Below are 26,094 nucleotides of genomic sequence, written 5' to 3' on the forward strand. Positions count from 1 at the left end.
GACGGGATAATGTGCTTACGCAGGTACTTCTGTAGACCAGAATTTATTTTATTAAATAGGAAGCCAACGCTGTGTGAAATTTTGTTTTTTATTCTCGAGTACAATCTTAAATAATTTAAATATAAAAATTGCATACCTCACGTGTAGGTTAACTTATAATACTATGAAAATAAATGTTAATTCTTTGTAGGTAAACTTAAAAAAAACTAAATTACGTAAGCAATAAAATACGAACAACTATATATAAAAAAAAAAGTTATTATTAAAATTGTTAGTTAAATTAATTAATGTAAATAAACAATTTTCAACTTACTATGACATACAAATAACTGGTGGTAGGGTTTTGTGCAAGTTCGTCTGAGTAGGTACCACCCACTCATCAGATATTCTACCGCAAAACAGCAGAGTGTGTGTGATCCAGTGTAATTACAGGCACAAGGGACATAACATCTTAGTTCTCAAGGTTAGTGGCGCATTGGCGAAGTAAGCGATGGTTAACATTTCTTACAATGGCAATGTCAATGGCCGTTGGTGACCACTCGTCCCCTACCTTTACTATAAAAAAAAACAAATAATGAGGGATTGTCTTTCATCTTAGATTAAATGACGAAAACAGTCCCTAGCTCATCAGTGTTACATTCATAGGCTGGATAAATTACAAACATTAGTATCATTCAGTAAATAATCCACGAGGTTAATGTACTGTTATTTTCTTTTTCCAGATTATAACGAAAGCCCGATGAGGCCCTTGCAGCACTCCGACCGTGATACCATAAACCTTCCATCTGGCGACGCAAATATCAACACACATTCTTCGAACACAAATCAGAACATTTTTGATTCAAATAAAAATATAAATAAAATAACCAATCCAAGCACGAATTTATCGAAAGCCTCTACGAAGTCTGATGATGATTTTGACGTAAATGAATATTTTGCCCGTTTACAAGGCACCAGGTATGTTAGTGCCCCATTGAATAGCAGTATCAAGGACGACCAGAGCGCTAACCTTCAAGCAGAAGATAACCTTGAAGAGATCAATCTGAACGAGCCTGAAAAACCACAGGTTGCTGATGACTTACAGCACAGCATCACAGCGGATATAGCGCAGAATTTCTCGCAACTGCCGACCGTTCTGCCTCAAGTCGCGAGCGCGGTTTTCAGCTCGTTTTCTAACATGCTGAGCATGAAGAGCAGAGAGCAGACTCCTGATGATAGAGTATGTCATGAGCCGCAAGCGAGCAGTGCTCAATTCTGTGTACCAGATGCTCCGATGCAACTTGCTCCTCCGCCGCTAAGGGAGCCCCCGTCAGTTGGTGAGTTGATTGAAATGTTTTTATAGATTAAATAATATACAAAACGAGAAGTGCGCTTAGCATTTAAATATTAAGTTTGTATATTTATTTTATAATGTTCATTTATTTATTAAGTCTTTAAAGCACACAATTTACAAACATTATATAAATGAACAAGTAGCTAATATATTTAACGGCCTCAGCACTTACAGCGATTGGTTTGAAGAGCAAGCAACCACTATAAAAAAGTTTTTTTTTTCAGTCAGAAACAATAATTGCTTATTCATTAGTGTAGATACTTATTATTACTGGTGGTAGGGCTTTGTGCAAGCTCGTCTGGGTAAATACCATTGACTCATCAGATATCCTACCGCAAAACACCAGTACTTTGTATTGTTGTGTTCCGGTTTGAAGGGTGAGAACTCTGGCTTACTAACCACAAAGGAAATAACATCTTAGTTCCCAAGCTTGGTGGCGCATTTTCGATGTAACCGATGGTTAACATGTCTTACAGTGCCAATGTCTATGGGCGTTGGTTAGACCACTTACCATCAGGCGGCCCATAATCTCTTCAACGTCTTTATTGAAAGTCGTCCATATAATTCTAGTCCAATTTGAAATTCAATCATGCAGTTTGATGTAGAGCTCAAGGAAACAATAAAATATATCTTACTGCTATATAAATATATCTTACTGCCTAAATGATGAAATTAAGATTTCTTATACATAAGGTCAAACGGGGTCATATTATTTTTTTTAAATCTTTTTTTGCGATGATTTTAAAAATATTATTTCCTTTGTGAATCATTGCGTTATGATGTGTGGTGCTTTTTTGTGGGTTTTGGTGATGGGGAATTGGACGTTACCGTTAGGTTTCAGAGATCCGTTTAGTGTTCATGCCTGTGTTGTTTTTCTGATAGGCTTTAGATTTGAGTTATCTCTGCATATAATGAAATTGAAGGAACTTTGTGTCTCTTACATTGAATGTGAATTGTAAATGTTCATTAGTTTTTGCGTGGAAGAGTAACATAGTTCAATCATCAGAAACTTTCGCGTTTATAATATTAGTATAATTTGAATAAAATATTTTTTTTTCACTTTTGTTTCGTCATTTTAAAAGATTAAATTGATTGTAAAGCTACCACCGGTTCAGAATCTGGATTACATCGAGAAGAAACGACAAGAGTTTCTTGTAGTTCATCAATCAACAAATATATGTGTAATAATCATATACAATTTTTTTTATGTATTTATATAATGCTGAACAAGCTTTGTTTATCAATATAATAATAATAATAAGGCCTTTAATTCTCATAACACTATACATGATAAATTTAAATTTTTTTCTGTTTTTTTTTTTTCGGTATGGGCCCCTCCGCGGATTAACGCCTCCTCGAGCTTCTTACAACTTTCCCTGTGAACTGCTACCTTCCGCCATTCGCTCCCTGCTATTTCCGCGAGGTCATCAGCCCATCTTCTCCTCGGTTTTGCCTACTCTTCTTTTTCCCTGTGTTTTTTGTCTAATGACTTCACTTCTAATTTTTTGTTGCTAGGGATCCGACATTTTAGGTCCCAATTTTTAAAGGAACTTGTATTCTTTGATTCGGTTGGTTACATGGTTTTCTGGTTTTGCTAGAGGGTTGTGGTCGTATTCTTTCACGGTGACCAGCCGGCTTGGAAAATGTGTTTTATGTTTTGTAGGAGGAGTTTAAGGAGTTGGGTGTTCGTTGCTATGCGTATTTGATGTTGTCTTGTATGTTTGTGTTGTTTTTACAGTACAGTACAGTAACAGCCTGTAAATGTCCCACTGCTGGGCTAAGGCCTCCGCTCCCTTTTTTGAGGAGAAGGTTTGGAGCTTATTCCACCACGCTGCTCCAGTGCGGGTTGGTAGAATACACATGTGGCAGAATTTCGATGAAATTAGACACATGCAGGTTTCCTCACGATGTTTTCCTTCACCGTAAAGCACGAGATGAATTATAAACAGAAATTAAGCACATGTAAATTCAGAGGTGCTTGCCCGGGTTTGAACCCACGTTCATCGGTTAAGATTCACGCGTTCTTACCACTGGGCCATCTCGACTTCTTTTAAAAAGGAATCGATCAAATATTCCTATTGTTTTTGCTTATTAGGAAATTTAATATTGCCGGTTTTATAACGCTTTCGGACAAACAAGAAGAGCTTTGCTGTGTGTGAGTAGCTAGAGTTTTATTCTTTTTCTTTACACGAGGTATCTGTTCGGTATAATTGTTTGTGGAATTTTCTGGCGAGTTTGACATATTTCTTTTTTTGTTGTTATTGTTTATAAGTGTATTGTTTAGTATGATAAGCTTGTCGTATCTGATTATGGCTGTGTTTCCCTTTTCTTTTTCAGCTTTTATTTTTTCTTGTAGCTCTTTTCTAGTTTGCAGAACGGATTACCCCCAGGTAATCCTCTTTCACGTAGTCTTTTAAGGTTTCTTTATGTTTGAGGATACTAATCTTTCTGCCAAGAGTTGCAACTACTGGTCGTGGTTTGTCAGTCTTTTTTTCGATTCTTCTGATGACTTGTACGTCGGGACAATTTTAAACGGGAAGTATTTATTTACGATATTTACCATGATGTTTTCTAGATTAGAATAGGATTTTTCGTCTTCTTGTAGCCCAAAAAATACAAGATTACATTGCCTTGCTTGTTTTTCTAGATAGTACATTCTCTTTTCATGATTAACCACCATTATCTCTTCCATTGTGTTTTAAAATAAAAAATTAAAATATCAATTTGACGCTCTCTACTGTCGAGTTCTTAGGAATTAATGTCGCTCGATAATCAGTCGACGTAGTACAGCTATTGCCCGGTAGATGGCGTTGCGAAATGTACTCGATCTATCTATAAACTAGTACAGCCTCCCTCCAATGGGTGGCGCTAGTATGCACTTTGACTGCCTTTCTCAGTGTTGTCAGAACTGTTTTCTGTCCCAACTTGTTTATCAATATTAGTTTAAATTTAGTTTTATATGTATTTATTATGTATATAACTGTAAAATGGTTATAGGGATTTTTATATTCTTACATCTCGGCAATATTTGGTATATGTAATGAGTAACTACAGGAACAAGGGACATAACATCTTAATTGCTAAGATTGATGGCGTATTGGTGATGTAATTAATGGATAATATTTCATACATCGCCACTGTCTATGGGCGGTGGTGACCACTTAACATTAGGTGGTCAACTTGCCGTCCGCCTCCCTGCTTGAAAGGTGACGATTAAGATGATAAAGTGATTCATAAATAAGCACCCACGATGCACGATGAACTGGCTTATTCTGGTTATATTTATCAATATTTGTATTAAAATAATAAAACGTATTGGTTATGTAGCGCCATCTAGTTAAATACTTTAAGACAAGTTGTCTTTGATGCTGAGATGGTCCAGTGGTAAGAACGCGTGAATCTAGTTATACTGGTGGTAGGGCTTTGTGCAAGCTCATCCGGGTAGGTACCACCCACTCATCAGATATTCTACCGCAAAACAGCAGTACTTGATATTGTTGTGTTCCAGTTTGTAGGGTAAGTGAGCCAGTGTAATTACAGGCACAAGGGACATAAAATCTTAGTTCCCGAGGTTGGTGGCGCATTGGCTATGTAAGCGATGGTTGACATTTCTTACAATGCCAATGTCTAAGGGCGTTGGTGACCACTTACCATCAGGTGGCCCATATGCTCGTCCGCCTTCCTATTCTATAAAAAAAAATCTTAACCGATGATCGTGGGTTCAAACCCGGACAAACACCACTGAATTTTCATGTGTTTAATTTGTGATTATAATTCATCTCGTGTTTTAAAGGTGAAGGAAAACATCGTGAGGAAACCTGCATGTGTCTAATTTTACTGAAATCTCCTCAAAAAGGGAGAGGAGACTTTAGCCCAGCAGTGGGTTAGGTTTTACAAGAAAAAAAAAAGAACAGGATCCCAGAAAGTTTAATTGTTTCATTTGCTAAATAAAAAAAAAATGTAAAGCACTTTGAGAAAGAAATAATTTATTATTTATTCAAAATTTGTAAATAATTACAAGACATGACAAAAATATTAATACAAAACCCTGCGTTTGTTTCTCCGGTTCTTCTCGGGTTAGTGTATCTTTTCTCCGGACCGGTTATAGTTGCTAATTTGACAATTAATAAGTGTATGCCTCTATGCTGTATAAAGGATCTTGAATTAATTTGATTTTAAGTTGTATTAAAAATTGTTAAAGTTCTTATTTTAATTAAACATAATTTATTTGTTTCAGGTAACGCGTCAAATTATCGAATAACAACGAAGAAAAAAGTATATGCACAAATACCAGGCTTAAGTTCTGGCGATAGTCACGTTAATTTCCATCCACCGATGAATCAAAGTGCTCCACCGTTTGGCGTAGAATCCAACGCTCATATAGATGTACACGATCATGATAGTAAAATAAAAGATATACCAGTAGGATATGGTGCACCACATACAGTATTAAACCCAGAAATGATACCTGAAAACCAGCAGGCACATAATGAAAAAGCCATCGAGGAAACAAAACAGACGCTTAATGTATCGAATTCTACAGCTAGTGATGTGAGAGATACGGCTAAAATTCCTGGTGAATCAGTGTTGCTGCCTGATAGTACTTTACCAGCTCTTGAACAAGAATCGACAAAGCTACAACCAATAACACCGCTGGCCCCTCAACCGTCCACTGCAATAATTCCTCCTCCTCCCATGTTTTCTAATATACCAAGAAGGGACAGTCAACCGTCTGTTGGGAAGTCGGTCCTACCACCATCCGTAGCAAGGCGGATTTCCGGAAATCAACTTATACTGAAAACTCAAGCGCCTCCAAGTGTGATGCATGAAAATATTTTTGTTCCAATAATGCCACCAGAATCAAATATGGCTCCGGGTTTTGGAGTTGTTTCGTCTATACAACATAATTATGGTCAACTATTTGATCCATCTAGCAATATTGAAACTATCAATACAACGCATAATAGAAGCGATCCACGAAAATTCCATAACAAAGTTAAAACATTGCCGTCTATGGACATTTTGCAACCATCAATGCAAATACCAGGTTTTGCAGATAACGCAAATTTATTAGGCGCTACGGTTCCATTTAAAGTCGATGATTCCAAAAAATCGGAGAAGTCCGCGGATTCTGTAATTCCATCACAACAACCAAAACATATAGAAAGTTTTGTCTCGCCTACTGTATTTAATCCAATAGTTGAAATTCCTAATATTTCATATAATCCTTTAGCGCCTGATTCATCTCACATCACTTTTCCAGAATCTAAAGCGCCGCCAACGTTTTACAATCCACTTCAATCAGATTTCGTCACTTCATTTAAAAAAGAAGAGAACAAAGATGTCTCGAACGCTCCTCAAAATATTTTACCTGAACATTTTGGTAATTTGCAACGTGAAGTTAAGAAAACAATTCAGGAGCCACCGAAGCTAACTGGAAATCTGAGCTATAGAATGTCGAAGAAGAAACCACAGTATTATTCCGGACCTATCGAAGGCGTAGGAAATATTAGTAATAATATAAAACCGTTAATAGATCCTGTCGCAGCGAATTCTTTTCAAGGGTCTCTATTTACTCCAGATCAAAGTGCTGCAACTGCTCTAAATACTATGTATCCAGATTACAGCGTAAATAGCTTGCAAGAACCTACACCATTTGATATAAGTAAGCCAGCTAATATGGAAACATATTCTTACGGCCTTCAAAAGCACAGTGAACAAATACAATCAGATTACAATACCGCCTTTGATTTAAGCAGACCAACAACAGAGAAATATGATGAACCACAACAAGAGTCTAAAGGATTTGGACTTATCGGATCACTTAAATCTAAACTTAGCTCTTTAGATATTAATAAGATCCAAAATACTGTTACAACTTTCTTTGATCCAGGATACAATGCAGCTGATACTAGTAGCAAACAAGAGAATGAACCATATAGTTATCAAAATGTGCCTGGAAGTTACCCTAGTTATCCTCAGAGCGATGGTGCTAGTCTAGAGGTTTTTGTTCCTACCATTAATCAGGAGCAAGCTACATTGAATCCATATTCATATCAAATGGGTCCTAAGCAACCAATTAATCAAACGAATCAGTATTATCCGACTCACGATAATTATGGTAATCAAAGTCAATCGCAAGCTACCACAGACTTAAATTACCATGCAGGATGGTATGGTGGCTATCAGCAGCATTCTCAACAAGTAGAATATTTCCATAGTGCGACAGGTCTTTCACAAGAAGGTTATTTAGATAAAATTGAAATGACTGGCACGTCATCGACTAAAGCAATTGAAAAAATGCAACCGTTGAACCAAGATATTGTTGATCAACCTCAAAAAACTGAATCACATAAGCCTGAACCAATCGCCACTATACCAGAAGTTAGCAACGTATACAACATTTTTGATAATCGACAAACAATTGCACAAATTGTACCAGAACGCGATAATAGAAAAGATATGGTAGAAATTGTCAAACAAAACACAGAAGATTTTAAACCGTTCGAAGCGACTTTGGATTCAACAGCAACGAAAAGTTTTTTTGACAATCCAAAGTTAGATCTCCAACCTGATGACAGTATAAGACCAAAATTTAATGAATTGCCTTGTTTATCAAATGATGGAATCCAATCTACTGCACAGCCTTCATTAAAATCTATTTTAGATAATTCGTTGCAATTAGATAAAACAAAAGAAGATAAAACAGACCATACAAAAGCTGGCTATGGATCGGATTTCATTAGCGATGTACCGAAAATATCACAAGTGTTTGCTGACCCTTCGTCCAAAGGTTTCTTTGATAAACAAACGTCTATTGTACTACCATTCGCAATTAAAAAACCTGATGACATAAAACTAGCCGCTAAAGAAGACTCATTAATGAATTTACCACCAAAAGGTATAAATCAATTCGAACCAGAAAAAAGTAGGATTGAAGATAATGTTGTGAATACTCAAACAGAAGCTAAAATTACGGAAGATTTTACGACGATAAAAAAACCAGGTCCCAAAACGGTGTCTGAAGTCATATCAAAAAATATAATAGGGAATGACTCTATTGAAACAAGTGAACATATTTCTTCTACAATTAGTCCACAAGAATCAATCGCTGTGAATGCAACTACGTTTTCATTGTTCGAACCATCTCCGAACATTTCATCTGTCCCTTTATTCAATCTTTCATCTTTATCTTCGATATCCTTATCTGATCCTATTAAAGACACTGACATAAATGACATCGAAAGGAAAATAGAAAACGTATCTTTGTTCGAAAATGCGAATACACAAATCGCATCACTACCAAGCTACAATTTATTTGGAGAAATAGGTAGCAGCGAAATCAAAGCTGATTTGCAGGAAAATCAAGTTTCTGATTTAAATAGTTATGCAACGTGCAGGGAAGTTGGTTTGCCAGAAGATAATAAAGTTGATGACCTTACGAAACAGTTAATAGAAAATGTAACAGCTCCAATTCAATTGGAAAACCCTGTCTTATATCCTGTGGTACACGATGAATCTAATAAAGTAGAAGTTTCTGAATACACTAAACCATTAACAGATATATCTCGTATTGCACAGAATGTTTTAGGTAACGTGATCATACCGCCGCCACCACCAGACCTCCTTGATGGTATAAATGGTAACAATCCAATTTTAAATTATCCCTGGTCCTTCGATGTCACGTCAGATGCTCAATTGGGTTATGACTATAATTTTCAGTTAGATTCCAATCCCGTTGGATATCTTCAAGATAAATCTTTATTTTTAGAAAACATACCTGCAAACGCTTGTGATGAAATGAAAGCTGAATACAAAAATTCTCAAGAGGAAACTTCTATACTAGCTCATCAAATAAGTGTGCCCTCTGTACCACCTGAAGAGGATACGAAATCAGATGAAAGCGGTTTAGATGTTCACTCAATAGAATTAGACGCTAAAAAAGACTTTCCTATATTCGAAGAGTTTGTTGTAGAACCGTCTGGAACTGATGATGATAAAATAGGATATAGAGAACGTGAAAGATTTTCAGATGAACCCGCACAAGATGTTGACACATTCACTAACAGAGTAGAGAGGTTCAAAAAAATGGAAAATACTCCTGAGTGTAATGATACTACGCAAGAAATACGCACTGAAATACGACCTTTTGACTTACCTACATCGACAAGTCCAGCCTTAACTATAGCTTCTTACTTTGACACAGGAAATTATGCTGTTGAAAATCATTATAAAAACTCCTTAACATCTCCATCGACTGTAAGCACATTTAATACAAGTTTAATTAATCAAATAGGAATACCTCCAGGTTTTGAAGAAGAATATCGAAGGAGGCTCAGTGGTGCACCATCCCAAGATTTGTTACGTGGTCTCAATAATCAGATCGGTAGTTACATTCCTGAGACTTCGAAAAAAATTAATTTGAATCAAATATTTGCCCAAGCAACAAATAACTTAGATGACGAAATAATCTGCGATTCGAAAGTTGAATCGATGGTTGAAAAATTAATAGATGATGATTCTTCTAAAAGCGAAGTAGTTCCATTTTCAAACACTACTAATACTTATCCAGAAAAAGACGACAATGCACTTGTAGATAGATCTTCAGATGAAGAAAAAATTGAACCATCATCTGAAGTTGCTGAGAGACCTTCAAACGAGGCAAATGTTGAACAGACGCCTGAAGTTGTAGAGAGAACTTCAGAAGAAGCAAAAGTTGAAAGACCTAACGTTGTAGGGAGATCGTCAGACGAAACTTCAACTGAACTTGAGAGATCTAAAGAAGAAACAAAAGTTGAGCCACTACCTGACCCCATAAATTTCTTCTCATCAAACGTAGGAAGCACTGGAGAATCGGATGCGTACAGCGATTTCAGCAGACTGTCAAGCTATTTTAAAACACCACCAAAAGCAGATCATTCGAAGTCTTTTTTTGAATTAAGCGAGTCCCAAAACCATTATAGACATAAATCGAATGATGAATCGCGTGATTCTATTCATTATAATATTAAGAACTTCTTCAAAGGCACATCCACAACAAATTCTTCACACATTCCAAATAATCATTTGCTAAACATGGCATTAATTCGCGACCTGTCATCACCTAAAAATTTTAAACCAAACGATATCGATGTAGTTAAAACAGTCAATTATTTCACAGTCGAATATAATATTACAAATCCAATCGAAATAAACACTAGCGAACCAATAGACTTTAATAATAAAGCTAGAACATCACAGGACAATAAAACATTGAAATTAAGCGATTCGTCGGAAAATTCAGTTATTAATTGTGAATATTGTTGTAACTTGATCAATAGCACAAATATTATCGATAATTCATTTTATAAAGTTAAAAAGAACATGAATGATACTGAAAGTAAAAAGGCTACGAATAATATGGACACAAAAAGCGAGAACGTTATGAAAAAATCCGTGACCGTTAATTTCTGCGACCAATCTTACAAAGAGGATGCTGATGACAGAATCGTTGTGTTGTCTGAGGTACTTGAGTATATTTGTTACATTTATAAGATCAGCTGTAGTCATTTGTTAAAAAAAAATCTTAATTGTTATGCTTAACTATGAATGTTCAAATTTCGAACTTATTTTTTTTTTTAAATTATGACTAGCAACGTGTCATGATGGAAGGTCACAACCGTGTATAGACATTGGCACTATAAGAAATATCAATAATTATATCGCTAACACGCTACCAACCTAAGGTTCTAAAATGTTATGTTCCTTGTGTCTAGTTATGTTGCCCTTCAAATCGAAACATAACAATACATATCATTGCTGCTTGGGTAGGATAATGAAGAGTGGGTGGTGCCTACCCAGATGGGCTTGCATCCTATCACTAAGTATAAAACCCTTTAAAAATGGGTAATCAAACCACCAACAACATTTCTTATCATGATTTCAAGAGTTTTCGCCAATTTCTTCCACAGAATCGAGCAACCTCAGAACACGCTCCGGTCAAGCACCATTGGTTCTATCAGGTAGACTCTGAGGAGAGATCCTTTTGGAAGGGATTCTCTGTCGTTGATTCCAGGGCCTTGGAGAACGCTTTCAATAGTCGTAAGTACAGATATTTAAAATACATATTCTAATGTACAGGCATATTGCGATTGTTCAAAAGCAACTTAATATATTTAATAGTTTTTAATAAAAAGCTGTTATGGCCAAGTAGTTAGAATGCGGGAATCTTAATCGATAATCGTAGGTTCAAACCCGAGAAAGTACCACTGAATTGTAATGTAATGTGCTTCATTTGTATTTATAATTCATCTTGTGTTTGGCGATGAAGGAAAACATCGTGAGGAAACTTGCATGTGTCTAATTTCACAGAAATTCTGGCACATGTGTATTCTAATAATTGGAGCAATTTTCTCTTCAAATGAAGAGAGGAGGTCTTAGCCCAGCAGTGGGACATTCACAAGCTGTTACTTACATATATATGGTATATACAATACTATTTACAGCTGACCTGAACGCGAATACCTTGGTGGCTACTGACGGTGGCCGTTATGACGTCAACATAATGGAACGACTGAAGATCGCTGTCTACTGGGATGACAAGCCCACGAACGTCATGAGGTATGTCAACTTTTTTTTTTTTAATATGGTGGTAGGGCTTTTTGCAAGCCCGAGTAATTACCAATCATTCATCGCATATTCAATCGGCGAACAGCATTACTTAGTATTGTTGTTTTACCGGTTTGAAGGGTGAGTGCACCAGTGTAATACAGGAACAAGGGATATAAAATCTTTACAAGCATTGGCGATGTTATGAAGGGAACGGAACGTAATGTTTTTACAGCGCCAATGGTGAAGGCCCATCCGCTTTCGTATTATATAATATATATATATAAATTAGATATAATAGTCCTTGGTGCAACATAGCGCAACTGGTGGTGGAGAACAACTAAATACAACTGCACTGTGGTGCTACCAACAAAATGGTGTTCTACAGAGATAGGGCCCTTATTTATTTATTTAAATAAGGCCCTTATATTATCTGTCTTATATTTAAAAAAGGGATATTGGTTTAATTATTTATCGTAACTACCATCTCGTGGTGGAGCAGTGTGGTGAAAGAAGTTCGAAACCTTCTCCTCAAAGGTCCTTAGCCCAGTCGGACATAACCAGGCTGTTCCAACACATTTTGATATCGTTTCAGGTGCAGCTGGTTCTACAAAGGCACGACGGATGCGAGATATGTACCCTACGACGAAACGATCGCTGAAAAACTTGAGGTAGGAATAATAATAATAATAAATATCTTTATTCACGCGTTCTTACCACTGGGCCATCTCGTCTGTGGGAGTAAATATGTCACTTGAATATTGACATTCAATATATTACGTCATTTATTTAAAATGCCTTGTGCAAGACCGGGGTGGGGGGTGTGGTGTTTAAGCAGGTATTCTACCGCCAGACAGCAATACTTAGTATAGAAGTATTCCCATTCGAAGGGTGAGTGAGTACAGTGTAACTACAGGCACAAGGAATGTAACATCTTATTTACCAAGGTGGGTAACGCGACGATATAATGTTTACGGGTGGCGGTCACCACTTATCATTACGTAGCCTGTTTGCCAGTCCGCCTGTGGCAGCCTATGAATGTCCAACTGCTGGATAAGGCCACTCTTTTGAGCTTATTCCACCACGCTGCTCCAATGCGGGTTGGTGGATAACACATGTAGCAGAATTTTAGTGAAATTTGACACATGCAGGTTTCTTTACGATGTTTTCCTTCATCGTCAAGCGCGAGATGAATTATAAACACAATAAAAAATAAAAGCAACCAACAATTTTACAGAATAGCCAGTTTTTAAAGAACTGTACTAAAAGACAGTGGTGACAGATTTCTGTTTATATTAAAAATTATCTTCGAATTATTTTGATTAACAGGAAGAATACATCCATGGGGTTACCACTGGGGAATGGCACAGGCGTCTCGTGCTGCCGAACAACGAGCTGGTCGTGATGCACGGACCAGCTGTGATGGTCCACTTCCTGCAGAACAGCGCCAGCGATGCGTTCAGCTCGTCGCCGGTAAGTTGATAGAATTATATATTAGTTACTTGTCTCGGTCACCATCATGTTTCACCTTATCGAGTTTTACACCTGAACCTTCCACAGGAATCACTCCGTTCATTGGTGAAAACCGTTTGAAAATCCGGTTCGTGGTTTTTGAGTTTATCGCGGTCATACAGACGGAGGCGGCGGAGGAATTTGTTCTATAATATATATAGTAATTATATGATATGTACAATTACATTACAGTTTCTGGACTGGTCGAAAGATATTTTTATTCGCACAAAATAGCAATACTTAGTATTGTTGCGTTCCGGTTTGAAGGGTGAGTGAGCCAGTGTAACTACAGGCCCGAGAGACATGACATCTTAGTTCCCATGGTTGGTGACGCATTGGCGATGTAAGGAGTCGTTAAAATTTCTTACAGCTCCGATGTTGTTACTATGGGCGGTGGTGACCACTTACCATCAGGTGGCACATTTACTAATCCAAATTTATTTTTAATATATTGTTTTATTTCTGTTAGGATAGGATAAATAATATTACGCAATAATAAAAAAAATCTTTATATCATTATACTTTACATCACCTTCAACCTATCCCTTACTTACCCAAATTCCCCTTCCTAGCTATTTACCTTTGGTAAGCGCGTCTACCGTAATCCACCCAAGTTAAAAAACCCAAGAGACCAGCCCAGGCAGATCGATCACCTGGTCCTCCTCGTGCACGGAGCCGGAGAGTACAGGCACCAGAAAAACAAAATTGTTAGTTGATGTATAATTATTTTATTTACCAATGATGGTGTCACCCTAACCCTACGGTGGCCATCGTCAAGAGGGACTTGCTAACTGATTGGAACACGTTATAGTAAAAACAAGTGTTTTCTATCCCACTCTGTTCCCTTACCATCTTCAATCCGATGGGACGGCAAATCCAAAATATCTGAAGAGAGTTTTTGAATATTTTGACTTTGGAACAGACGATCTGAACATCCTTCGGAAAGCAAGAAAGATTTCGGTTGTGTATATGAATTTGTTCCGGTCATGTCGGTTTTTTTATGAAAGAGGGGGAAAACGAGCAGGAGGCTCACCTGATGGAAAATGACTAACACCGTCCATGGCCAGGTGCAACACCCGACGGCTTGGAGGTGCATTGCCGGATTGCTGCCCCATTGGCTTGACAATTAGGGCATAGAGTCTAATTTTGCGCATTAATGCACTATAATATGTCAGTTGGCTATTCACCGTTGAGAATCGTCATCGTTACAGAAGGGTCAGGCTAGTCACCGTTGACAACGGCTATTGTTACAGAAGGGTCAGGCTATTCACCGTTGAGAACGGCTATTGTTACAGAATAACGTCATCATCGTCATCTTTACTAATATTATAAATGTGAAATTGTGTTTGTTTGTTTATTACCATATTACGTCTTAACTAATCAACAGATTTTTATGTAATTTTGTATTTAATGACATGGATACATAAAATGAGTCCCCCTCTCCCTAATGGAAGAGATGAGAGATATATTTCTTATTCTCCATCTCTGTTATCCAAAGCAATCAATGATGCGGCCGCGCGTCGTTCGTCGCGGTTTCGTCGAATCGGAAATCGAGGACACGGAGCCTTCGAGCATCGACCACCTGTTGCTGCTGTGTCATGGCGTCGGATCGGCTTGCGACATGCGCTTCCGGCCAGTCGAGGAAGTTGGTGAGTTCATTTGAAAATATAACAAAATACGTCATACGTCGTTTATAATTAATCTCTTGCTTGACTGTGAAAAAAAAAAACGTATAAACCTACATGTGCCTAATTTTACTGAAATGTTGCCACGTTACATATCCAAATCTTCTCCTTAAAAAAGGAGAGGAGGCCTTATCCAAACAGTGGGATATTCTCAGGCTGTTACTTACATACGTCATCGTAGCACAGATTATACAGCAGGTTAAAAGCTTGTGGCCGCATTGACGCTATAATGGTATTTTTGAGGCAACCTCTGCGAAAATTCCCCATAACTTGACAAAAGTTGATTGACAAGGGATTCGATTGAATATACATTATATGAATGCATCGGAGGAGTTTTTTCATCGTAGTGAAATAAACTTCACAAAAGAAGCATTAACAGTAACAGTACAGTAAGAGCCTGTTAATGTCCCACTGCTGGGCTAAGGCCTCCTCTCCCCTTTGAGGAGAAGGTTTGGAGCTTATTCCACCACGCTGCTCCAATGCGGGTTGGCAGAATACATGTGACGGAATTTCAATGAAATTACACATGCAGGTTTCTTCACGATGTTTTCCTTCACCGTCAAGCACGAGATGAATTATAAATACAAATTAAGCACATGAAAATGCAGTAGTGCTTGCCAGATTTGAACGCACGATCATCGGTTAAGATTCACGCGTTCTGACCACTAGAACATCTCAGCTTATAAAGAAGCATTAGCCCACTAAGATATTTACATGCCAATGCCTCGTTGGTCTAGTGGCTAGATATAAGGCCACATATCCCGATGTCTTAGGTTCACTGGTGGTAGGGCTTTGTGCAAGCCTGCCTGGGTAGGTGTCACCCACTCTTCAGATATTCTACCGCAAAACAGCAGTACTTGGTATTGTTGTGTTCCGGCTTGAAGGGTGAGTGAGCCAGTGTAATAACAGGCTCAAGGGACATAACAACTTAGTTCCCAAGGTTGGTGGCGCATTGGTGATGAAAGCGATGGTTAACATTTCTTACAGTGCCAATGTCTATGGGCGTTGGTGAAGGTAACCCATTTGCTCGTCCGCCAACCTATACTATAAAAAAATATTGGTTCAAATCCCAAGTCGGACCAATAAAAGAGTTATTGAAATGTGAAAACAGTTTTCTAAATAATTCTTCTTGTTTATTTCCAGTGGACGATTTCAGAGCAACAAGTCTTCAGCTGATACAGTCACATTATAAAAATTCGTACGATAGCGGCTTAGTGGGGAGGGTTGAGGTGAGCTTATTATATTTTCTGTATAATGATTTCATTGAAATATATAAATAAACTATTTTGTTGCAAGCCGAACGTAGAATGAGTATATATAAACAAATATTATATATATTGTATATAGACGGATGAGCATATGGGCTACCTGATAGTAACTGGTTACCAACGCCCATAGACATTGGCATTGTAAGAAATGTCAACCATCGCTTACATCGCCAATGCGCCACGAACCTTGGGAACTGAGATGTTATGTCCCTTGTGCCTGTAGTTACACTGGCTCACTCACGCTTCAACAACAATACCAAGTAATGCTGTTTTGGGGGAGAATATCTGATGAGTGGGTGGTACCTACCCAGACGAGCTTGCACAAAGCCCTACCACCAATAATTCCACGCGATTCGCTAATACCTCTGCTGTATTACGCACTACGAACAGTTCTCGATTAATACATCTCTATATATAACACAACACTATTACACTTAACCACTTATATACACTTTAATTTCACTTCCGAAGTTCCGATAACAACTTCGCTGACATTAAAAACGAATTATCAAGGTCAGATTATTCAAAATCTCCGCCAATGATATTGTGTCAAAAATTAATTTCTATTATGATATATCTAAATGATTTTTGTTATAACAATTATCGTTGTTATTTATAATTTAATTTTATTTATGAAGCTACATAGTACTTCTATGTATGTCTTTTATATTCATTTGTAAACGTTTTGTATATATGTTGTAAGCGTGCTTTTATAAGTAAATAAAAAAAAACGTCGCAGGTTGATGACGTAAGGGACGGTAATATCAATGGACGGTGGTGACCATTTACCATCAGGTGCTCATAAACTCTGATATGTTTCGACAGGTGTTACCGATATCCTGGCACTCGAGTCTACATTCAGGTCAAACGGGCGTCGACAGACGTCTGGCTGCCGTCACGCTGGAGAGCATACCGAGGCTGAGGAACTTCACGAACGACACGATACTCGACGTGCTGTTCTACACGAGCCCCGTGTTCTGTCAGGTGATTGTGTGATGTGTACACATCTAAGCGTGGTGCTGTCAGCATCTCAGAAGCATCCCTCCCTAGCACCATCTCGAAATTTCCCGGTTTCCCCATGACCAATGAATTGAAATAAATAGAAAATACATTTTTATATTTTTCCGTAACAGACTGTGAATGTCCCACTGCTGGGCTAAAGGCCTCCTCTCCACTTTGAGGATTTTTATATTATGTTAAAAAAACCAAAGCAAGTACAGAGAGCAGCAGGAAAGTTGAAATTAAGAAAGAATTCCTCCAAAATATATTCCCCCTGAATACCCACCTAAAAAAAGTTGCCTCTGAAAAAAACTTACCTCCAAATTTAGGGGGATATCCCTAAGTTGGCAACACTGTGTTAACGCTCGTTACGCGGTAGCTAACTGACAGCTCGAGTGTGATGACGTCATCGTGAGATCTGTGCACGAGCTCACGTGTTCACACGTCAATTCTCTCGAGTACCTTCGCACTTACACCATTTTTTTTTGTAAATTTAGTATATGTAGGCTAACTGGCCAATGGGCTACCTAGTTGTCATTTCTGAACAAGTGTAATCTTTCATAAAATATATATATCTGTATTTAATTCTATTAATTGTTTTATTTTCTTTACAGACAATTATAAACACGGTCTGCAGCGAATTGAATCGTATCTACAGCCTGTTTAAGGCAAGAAATCCAGACTTTAAGGGTGGGGTGTCCCTTGGGGGGCATTCGTTGGGTAGCGTTATCCTTTATGACCTGCTCTGCCATCAGATGCCGAAGGTAGCTGTCGTCTTGTTGTATTAACATGATTCAAATTTGATCTATATATACTAATATTATAATTGTGAATGTAAATTTGTGTGTCTGTTTGTCTGCTTTTTACTATTATATGGCTGAACCTATTTTGATGACATTTGCCCAATGTAGAAACCCAATGAAGGATATAGACTCTTCTTTATTTAATACCAGTCTGCCTGTCTCCCTCTAACGCGCAAACGAAGCCGCGGGTAAAAACTTGAAATATTATAAATGCGACAGTCTGCTTGTTACGTTTTCATGTCTTAACTACTTAACCGAACGTCTTTAAATTTTCCATACACGTTGTTGGAGGTACAGAAAAGTATATAGAGACCTAACAATCCCCCCCCCCCCTACCATCACAAGTGGACAAGCCCAATACAATATTAGGAAGTGATTCAAATGTGCTTGTTAAAAACCCTTTTAGAATTATATAGTGTACGATTTTGTACTTTAATAATATACTAATAAATATGGAATGCTATTATAATATTAATTGTTATTAATCAAGATTGAAAGTGAAACTGATTTTATAAAAAGCTCGAATTGGTCTTTTTAAAAATAGAACACCAAATCATACACATTGATGTGAATAATACACTCAATTACTCTTAAAAATCCAAATAACACTTTTTTTTATAGAATAGGAAGGCGGACTAGCATATGGGCCACCTGATGGTAAGTGGTCACCAACGTCCATAGACATTGGCATTGTAAGAAATGTTAATCATCGTTTACATCACCAATGCGCCACCAACCTTGGGAACTAAGATGTTATATCCCTTGTGCCTGTAATTACACTGGCTCACTCACCCTTCAAACCGGAACACAACAATACCAAGTACTGCTGTTTTGCGGTAGAATATCTAATGAGTGGGTGGTACCTACCCAGACGAGCTTGCACAAAGCTCTACCACCAGTATTTGAATATATTTAACATATATATAATTTCAGGGTATTCCGGTGTCCAAACGAGAACAGTACGTGACGGGACCGGCGGGCACCGGCCAGCCGTCCGTCAAGTACCCGAGCCTCGAGTTCATACCGGACGCGATGTACGCGCTCGGCAGTCCGATCGGTGAGTTACCCTTCCAATAATATTAGTATTGAGGCAATAGGAGTATTGATTGCGTTGGTCTAGCGGCTAGATATAAGGCTGCTGACCCTGAGGTTCGATTCCTAGGTCGGGCCAGTAAATAATGTAAAGTAAAGTTATTGGGTTTTCCCGCCAGAAAATTCTCAGTAGCAGTCCGGTGTCTGGAAGTTGGTAATGTACACTCCCGTGAATCGGAAATCGCGTGATTTCGTTGGTGCTGCTCCTGAACTCTTTCCGGTCGTATCGGATTGCCGTCCCATCGGATTATGAGAGTTAGGGAATAGAGAGTGCACCTGTGTTTGCGCACACACTTGTGAACTATAATATCTCCTGCGCAGTTGGCTAATCTCTCTTGAGATTGGCCGCCGTGGCCGAAATCGGTCTGGAGGACATTATTGTTTTATCTGTACAAAATAGCACTGACAGCGAGCACATAGTAACTGTCATGGGGTTTTTGTTGTTGAGCTTATATCTTATTTAGCTAACTCAGAGTTTGAACGTGATGACGTCACCGCCAGATCAGTTGTATAGCCTATTCCAATCGGAGTACGAGTAATGATAAACAAACCGCAGATTTACAAATTGCACGCGATTTTCTTATTGTTCTGCTTTATTACGGATTATAAACCGTTCTTGATCAATTTACCTTTATTTATAATACAAAACTATTCAATTTACTGGTGGTAGATCTTTGTGCAAGCTCGTCTGGGTAGGTACTACCCATCCATCAGATATTCGACCGCAAAACAGGAGTATTTGGTATTGTTGTGTCCCGTTTTGAAGGGTGAGCGAGCCAGTGTAATTACAGGCACAAGTGATATAACATTTTAGTTCCCGAGGTTGGTGGCGCATCGGCGATGTAAACGATGGTTAGCGTTTCTTACAATGCCAATGTCTAAGGGCGTTGATGACCACTTACCATCAGGTGGCCCATATGCTCGTCCGCCTACCTATACTATAAAAAAAAATCCACTTAAGTAGTTATCGAAGTTCCGATTCCAACTTCGCGGACATTGAAAATGCAATTTTTTCGCGAATATATATGAGTATATAAGATATTAATAAAAAAAATTATTCCAGCTATGTTTAACTGCATACGAGGCGTCGAGACGCTTGGCAAGGATTTTTGCTTCCCGACCTGCAAGAAATTCTTCAACATATTCCATCCTTACGACCCGATCGCGTACAGGTAACACTTGTATACATTACAATTATTTTATTATATAGCTCTATATATATGACGGTTGGGGTGGTAAGTCTGAGAGACCTCACCATAAATGTGGTGAAATGTGGGGGAAATGGCGAACAAACGACCGAATCAGAATCACTTTACAATATTATTAAACAAAAATTACTAATACCCATATTAACTTTAAAAGAATCAATTGTTTAGAAAACACAGGCAAACATTTAAATTTTATATATTTCTATATTATAATTTACCGTAAAATTATTTTGTAATTGATTGTGATTGTGAAAAAAATCATATTCTATATAAATATTATTTGATTGCAGAATTGAACCGTTGATCAATCCTCAACTGAGGGACGTGAAGCCGTTTCTAATTCCTCATCACAAAGGGAGGAAGCGAATGCACTTAGGTGAGAAGGGATGGAATTCGTTTTCTTGTTAATAAGCCCCCCCCCCCCCCCTTTTCCCATCAGTGCTATCCTGTAAGAACTTACTTCATTCCTCACCCGTGATATGACAACCGACTTACGTTGATATACTATTTTGACGCGTGTATTCTTGTAATGTTATGACTATAACGGTCAATATCGCATATCACTATCTGACGTCACGACCGTTTTCTGCGGTGTTTCAAATTTGTTCGTACAGAATATTGACGAGACGGTTGGCGTGGTTGGTAGATACTTGTCTTTCACGCCGAAGGTCGTGGGTTCGATCCTCACCCAGGACAGACATTTGTGTGCATGAACATGTCTGTTCGTCCTGAGTCTAGGTGTTATTATCTATATAAGAATGTATTTACAAAAGAAAAGTATGTGTAGTATATCAGTTGTCTGGTTTCCATAGTACGAGTTCTGCTTAGTTTGGGATCAGATGCCCGTGAGTGAATAATGTCCCGGGATATTATTATAATACTTTGAATTAAACAACCGCTTGTGACCACGGACACTGCAAAGTTCTTGAAACGTCAGGAAATCATAAAAATATGTTAAAAAATATAAAAAAATCATAGTTGTTTAATTTAATTTGTAACAATCCCGAAACCTAAGAAATCATTATCTATTATTATTTTTGTTTGCGGCTGGCGACGCCATGAGTAACACGTATTTGTGGGTCCTATATACAAAAAGCTAGCTACTGGTGGTAGGGCTTTGTGCAAGCTCGTCTGGGTAGGTAGGTAGGTACTGGTTTTTTTTTTTAACACAACAATACCAAGTACTGCTGTTTTGCGGTAGAATATCTGATGAGTGGGTGGTACCTACCCAGACGAGCTTGCACAAAGCCCTACCACCAGTAAGCTGCCTCGTTGTTCTAGTAGCTTGATATAAGGCTGCTGACTCTTGAGGTCCTGGGTTCAATTCCCAGATCGGGCCAATAAAAAGTTATTGGGGTTTACAAAACCAACCACGCCAACCGGCCCGTATTTAGTTGTTAATAGAAAACCTTTGAAATTTAAAATAGTTGAAATTAAAGTAAAATCAGATGGGCTAACCATAAAAGCCTGGCGAGCGCAGATTGGGTACAGTTCATATATAACTCAACGCAACTCTTTATGCCTTAGGAGTTATGCCTTATTAAGCAATGGTTAATTACCCATTTGTAAGATTGCCTACATATATTCAATAAAAAAAAAACTACCCGTTCTGAAACATCGATCACTAGAAACGGTCGACGCTGATTGGCGTGTCGCGACTTGACTTTGTCCACAAATATCACGTCACAATGACGTCATTACGAGTGATTCCTCTGAAGTGTAAAGGCCTCGTGATGTTTTATACTCAGAGCTCAAGGACACGATGGCGCGCGTCGGTGCCGACATCAAACAGAAACTGATCGAGTCGATCAAGAACACGTGGTCCAGCATGTGGAAGACGCAGCCTCCGCCGGATCAGCACTTGGAGAAAGTGAGTTATCTTAACTTCAGTTCTACATCTTTAAACAGTTCATTCGTCATTCTATTAAACCGATTTAAAGTCCGAGTGTATATAGTGGTAGGGCTTCGTATCTGTTGGGGGGGGGGGGTACCACCCACTCATCAGATATCCTATGATCGAAAATTTATCGATACATTTATTACCATTCTGATATTTATAATATCGATTTCATTAAATTTTTATTTATTCATATCAATAAGATACAAAATTCAAGTGAAGTAATAAAAAAATTTAAAAAAAATAGTTTAAAAAAATAATCAATCATCATTGTATTTTTGTATGTATGTCTATTATATATATATGAGGACACCTTTTGTACATAATACACAATACATTTTTCGTGTTTATAACTGTATATATAAATCTTTTGGTGTACTGTGAAGACCGAAAACCGAGATGGCTTAGTGGTAAGAACGCGTGAATCTTAACCGATGATCGTGGGTTCAAACCCGGGCAAGCACCATTGAATAATTTTCATGTGCTTAATTTGTGATTATAATTTATCTCGTGCTTGACGGTGAAGGAAAACATCGTGAGGAAACCTGCATGTGTCTAATTTCACTGAAATTCTGCTACATGTGTATTCCACCAACCCGCATTGGAACAGCGTGGTGGAATAAGCTCCAAACGTTCTCCTCAAGAAGGGAAAGGAGGGCTTAGCCCAGCAGTGGGACATTCACAGGCTGTTACTGTACAATGAATAATACACTATTTCACACATAAAGAACTACCATTCTATAAAATATTCATAATATTATAAAGAGGTAAAGTTTGTGAGGTTGTAGGGGGTAATCTCTGGGTTTACTGAACCGATTTTGAAAATCCTTTTACCAATAGAAAGCCACATCATTTGTGAGTGTCATAGGCTGTATATTAACCCGAAAAATGAAAAGACTTCTTCGTGGTAGTCGGATGTCGTGGGCAGACTTTTGTCAGGAAATTAATCGCAGCACTCAGCACTAACCGAACCACAATCACTATTTCATCACAAGTAAAAATGTTTACCGCCCAACGAAGTGAAGTGGGCACGGGTCAGCTAGTGTTATATATATCAAAAGAGCTTCGACATATATTTTAGATATGTATGAGATTTGAATGATTATATAATTGAAGAATATCATTTAAGGTCGTTGAAGAAGAGATGGAAAAGGAAGAATTGAACTCTGAACCCAAGGATGAAGTTAATCAAGAAACTGATGTGAGTACTCTTATATATAAATAGTTTTCGTTCGCGTATTAGGGGGGGGGGGGGATTAGGTAAGGAAGTCTCGACCACTAATTCAAATAATAAAAGAACGAACATCCATCGAAACAATACTTTGATTTGTTTAGTCAATGTATTTTATTCGGTCACTTCGTTCTTCGAAGGTGACGCCGGATATGCTCGGCAAGTTGAACGACGGTCGCCGTGTGGACTACGTGCTCCAGGAGGCGCCCTTCGAGATGATCAACGAATACCTGTTCGCTATGAGGAGTCATGTCTGTTACTGGTGAGTTGGAATATATTATAAAAATAAATGTGGAGACGTTTTTGATGTGTAAACATCTTAGCGCTCTGTACGCGGTAGCTTACCGAGGGTTCGAGCGTGATGACGTCAGCGGGAGATTATTTATTGTGAGTGCGTTAATGTGTGCGTGAGATCGGTACACCAGCACACGTGTTTACACGTCAATTCTCGGGATTACCTTCGTATTTACACCCTTTTTTTACTAAATAATGATCAATATTTCTTGTGCCAATGTCTAAGGACAGTGGTGATCATTTAATATCAGGCGGTCCATTTGTCGGTCCGACTACTTATAACATAAAAAATTGAGAAAAAATAAGATTATTTATCCGTATTAATAATTTTATTACCTTATTTTATTTTCGACAACCAACAGTGGATACATTAGATAGACAGTTTAATTAGAAAATTGAAAAGGTTTTTTGACAAATGTTCTACTAATTATCACATCATTCGAAAAATAATCACATTATACATAGTCATTAAAAAAAGTTAAAAATTAAATCATCATCATCATCATCATCATCATCCGAAAGACGTCCACTGCTGGACAAAGGCCTCCCCCAAGGATTTCCACGTTGCCCGATCTTGCGCTGCCCGCGTCCAACGGCTTCCCGCGACTCGTTCTAAGTCGTCGGTCCACCTTGTAGGGGGCCTGCCCACGCTGCGTCTTCCGGTTCGTGGTCGCCACTCGAGAACCTTTCTTTGCCGTGTGGTGACTGCGACGAATATCACCACTCCATCTCATCCCGTGGGGGCGTAGAAGTCGACCCGAGGGAATATACACCAGAGAACGGGCAGCAGCGTCTCTCTGAGTACTATGACTAACTTACTGCGATCGCCAACCCGTCTGCCAAGCGTGGCGATTATGGCATATCCCCTCATGATTCGCGCAACTAAACCACTGCCCCTAAAAATTACAAGTCCATAAAAATACAAATAAATTAACATCATTAAAATTATTAACAATATTTTGAAATTATTATAAATAAATTTATGATTGAATATTTATATAAACTTACATATTGATTTAGAGAAAAAAAAAAATGAGAACAAAAGAAAAACAAAAAACAATTTTAGAGAACAACAACAAAAAAATAGTCATAATTCTTTATGAGTTAGTAATTGGGTCGATTGCGAGACAGTTCAACGAGGGCAACTGTTTAGGTAATTCATAATAATTGTACGTTGATTTCATCTCCAGGGAATCGGAAGACACGATGCTCGTGATGCTCCGCGAGATATACAACGCCATCGGCGTGTCCCCAGACTGCAGCCTCCCCCAACAAACCCTGACTGTCCAGAGGAGCAAGACGATTATAGTAAGTACATTAGTAGATACTCTCTCGTTCTGAGCAAGGTAACGTATTTCATCTCTTGCTTGACGGTTAAGGAAAACATCGTTAGGAAACCTGCATGTGTCTAATTTCATTGAAATTCTGGCACATGTGCATTCTGCCCACCCAAATTGGAACAGCGTCGTGGAATAAGCTACAATCCTTCTCCTCAAAAATGGAGAGGAGGCCTTAGCCCAGCAGTTGGACATTCACGGGCTGTTACAGATTAAAGTAGTTCATCTCGATTTCTTTGTAAAGGTAAAAATCACTATGAGTTGAAATGAACTATGAAATTTATCCGAAGCTCTATTATGTACAATATTATATATGTAATTTGTTGTTTTTGTTTGTGTGAAGAGACTTTATAAAATGTTATTTTTTTTCTCAACAGGATGACAATGATGTTGCTACACATGCGGGTAATTATTTATTCAACAAATTAATAATAATAATAAAAAGGAATTATCTTTAAAGGATATTCTCCAACACTTTTTACTGGTGGCAGGGCTTTGTGCAAGCTCATCTGGCTTGGTACCACCCACTGATCATATATTTTACTACCAAACAGCAGCACTTGATATTGTTATATTTTGATTTGTAGGGTGAGTGAGCCAGTGTAATTACAGGCACAAGGGATGTAACATCTTAGTTCTCAAGGTTGGTGGCGCATTGGTGATGTAAGCGATGATTAATAAAATAATTATTACAATGCCAATGTCTGTAGGTGGTGGTGACAACTTGCCATTTGCTATTCTACGTACCAATTTAAAATAAATATTAGGAATTCAAATTAAAAAAAATATCTATGATAAATCTCAAGACGCGCATTAAGATATTTGTACATCAATATTTATTATATTTT

At 38.0% G+C, this 26,094-nt stretch overlaps 1 protein-coding gene across 2 annotated transcripts in view; it reads left to right on the forward strand.

The window, feature by feature from the left end:
- LOC126779875 (uncharacterized) overlaps window positions 1-26,094 on the forward strand; it is a 97,504-nt gene that overhangs the window by 69,102 nt on the left and 2,308 nt on the right. For both annotated transcript variants that reach the window (XM_050504003.1, XM_050504004.1), the window contains 18 exons: window positions 723-1,316; window positions 5,571-10,837; window positions 11,284-11,413; window positions 11,818-11,932; window positions 12,516-12,591; window positions 13,250-13,393; window positions 14,931-15,081; window positions 16,261-16,346; window positions 17,211-17,369; window positions 17,999-18,148; window positions 19,121-19,244; window positions 20,343-20,451; window positions 20,778-20,863; window positions 22,236-22,357; window positions 23,514-23,585; window positions 23,756-23,877; window positions 25,100-25,217; window positions 25,624-25,651. In XM_050504003.1, coding sequence (XP_050359960.1) covers window positions 723-1,316; window positions 5,571-10,837; window positions 11,284-11,413; window positions 11,818-11,932; window positions 12,516-12,591; window positions 13,250-13,393; window positions 14,931-15,081; window positions 16,261-16,346; window positions 17,211-17,369; window positions 17,999-18,148; window positions 19,121-19,244; window positions 20,343-20,451; window positions 20,778-20,863; window positions 22,236-22,357; window positions 23,514-23,585; window positions 23,756-23,877; window positions 25,100-25,217; window positions 25,624-25,651 — 7,653 coding nt within the window. The remainder of the gene's footprint in view (window positions 1-722; window positions 1,317-5,570; window positions 10,838-11,283; window positions 11,414-11,817; window positions 11,933-12,515; window positions 12,592-13,249; window positions 13,394-14,930; window positions 15,082-16,260; window positions 16,347-17,210; window positions 17,370-17,998; window positions 18,149-19,120; window positions 19,245-20,342; window positions 20,452-20,777; window positions 20,864-22,235; window positions 22,358-23,513; window positions 23,586-23,755; window positions 23,878-25,099; window positions 25,218-25,623; window positions 25,652-26,094) is intronic.

The sequence above is a fragment of the Nymphalis io genome, chromosome 30, assembly GCF_905147045.1.
Source record: "Nymphalis io chromosome 30, ilAglIoxx1.1, whole genome shotgun sequence".
Taxonomy (NCBI): Eukaryota; Metazoa; Arthropoda; class Insecta; order Lepidoptera; family Nymphalidae; genus Nymphalis; species Nymphalis io.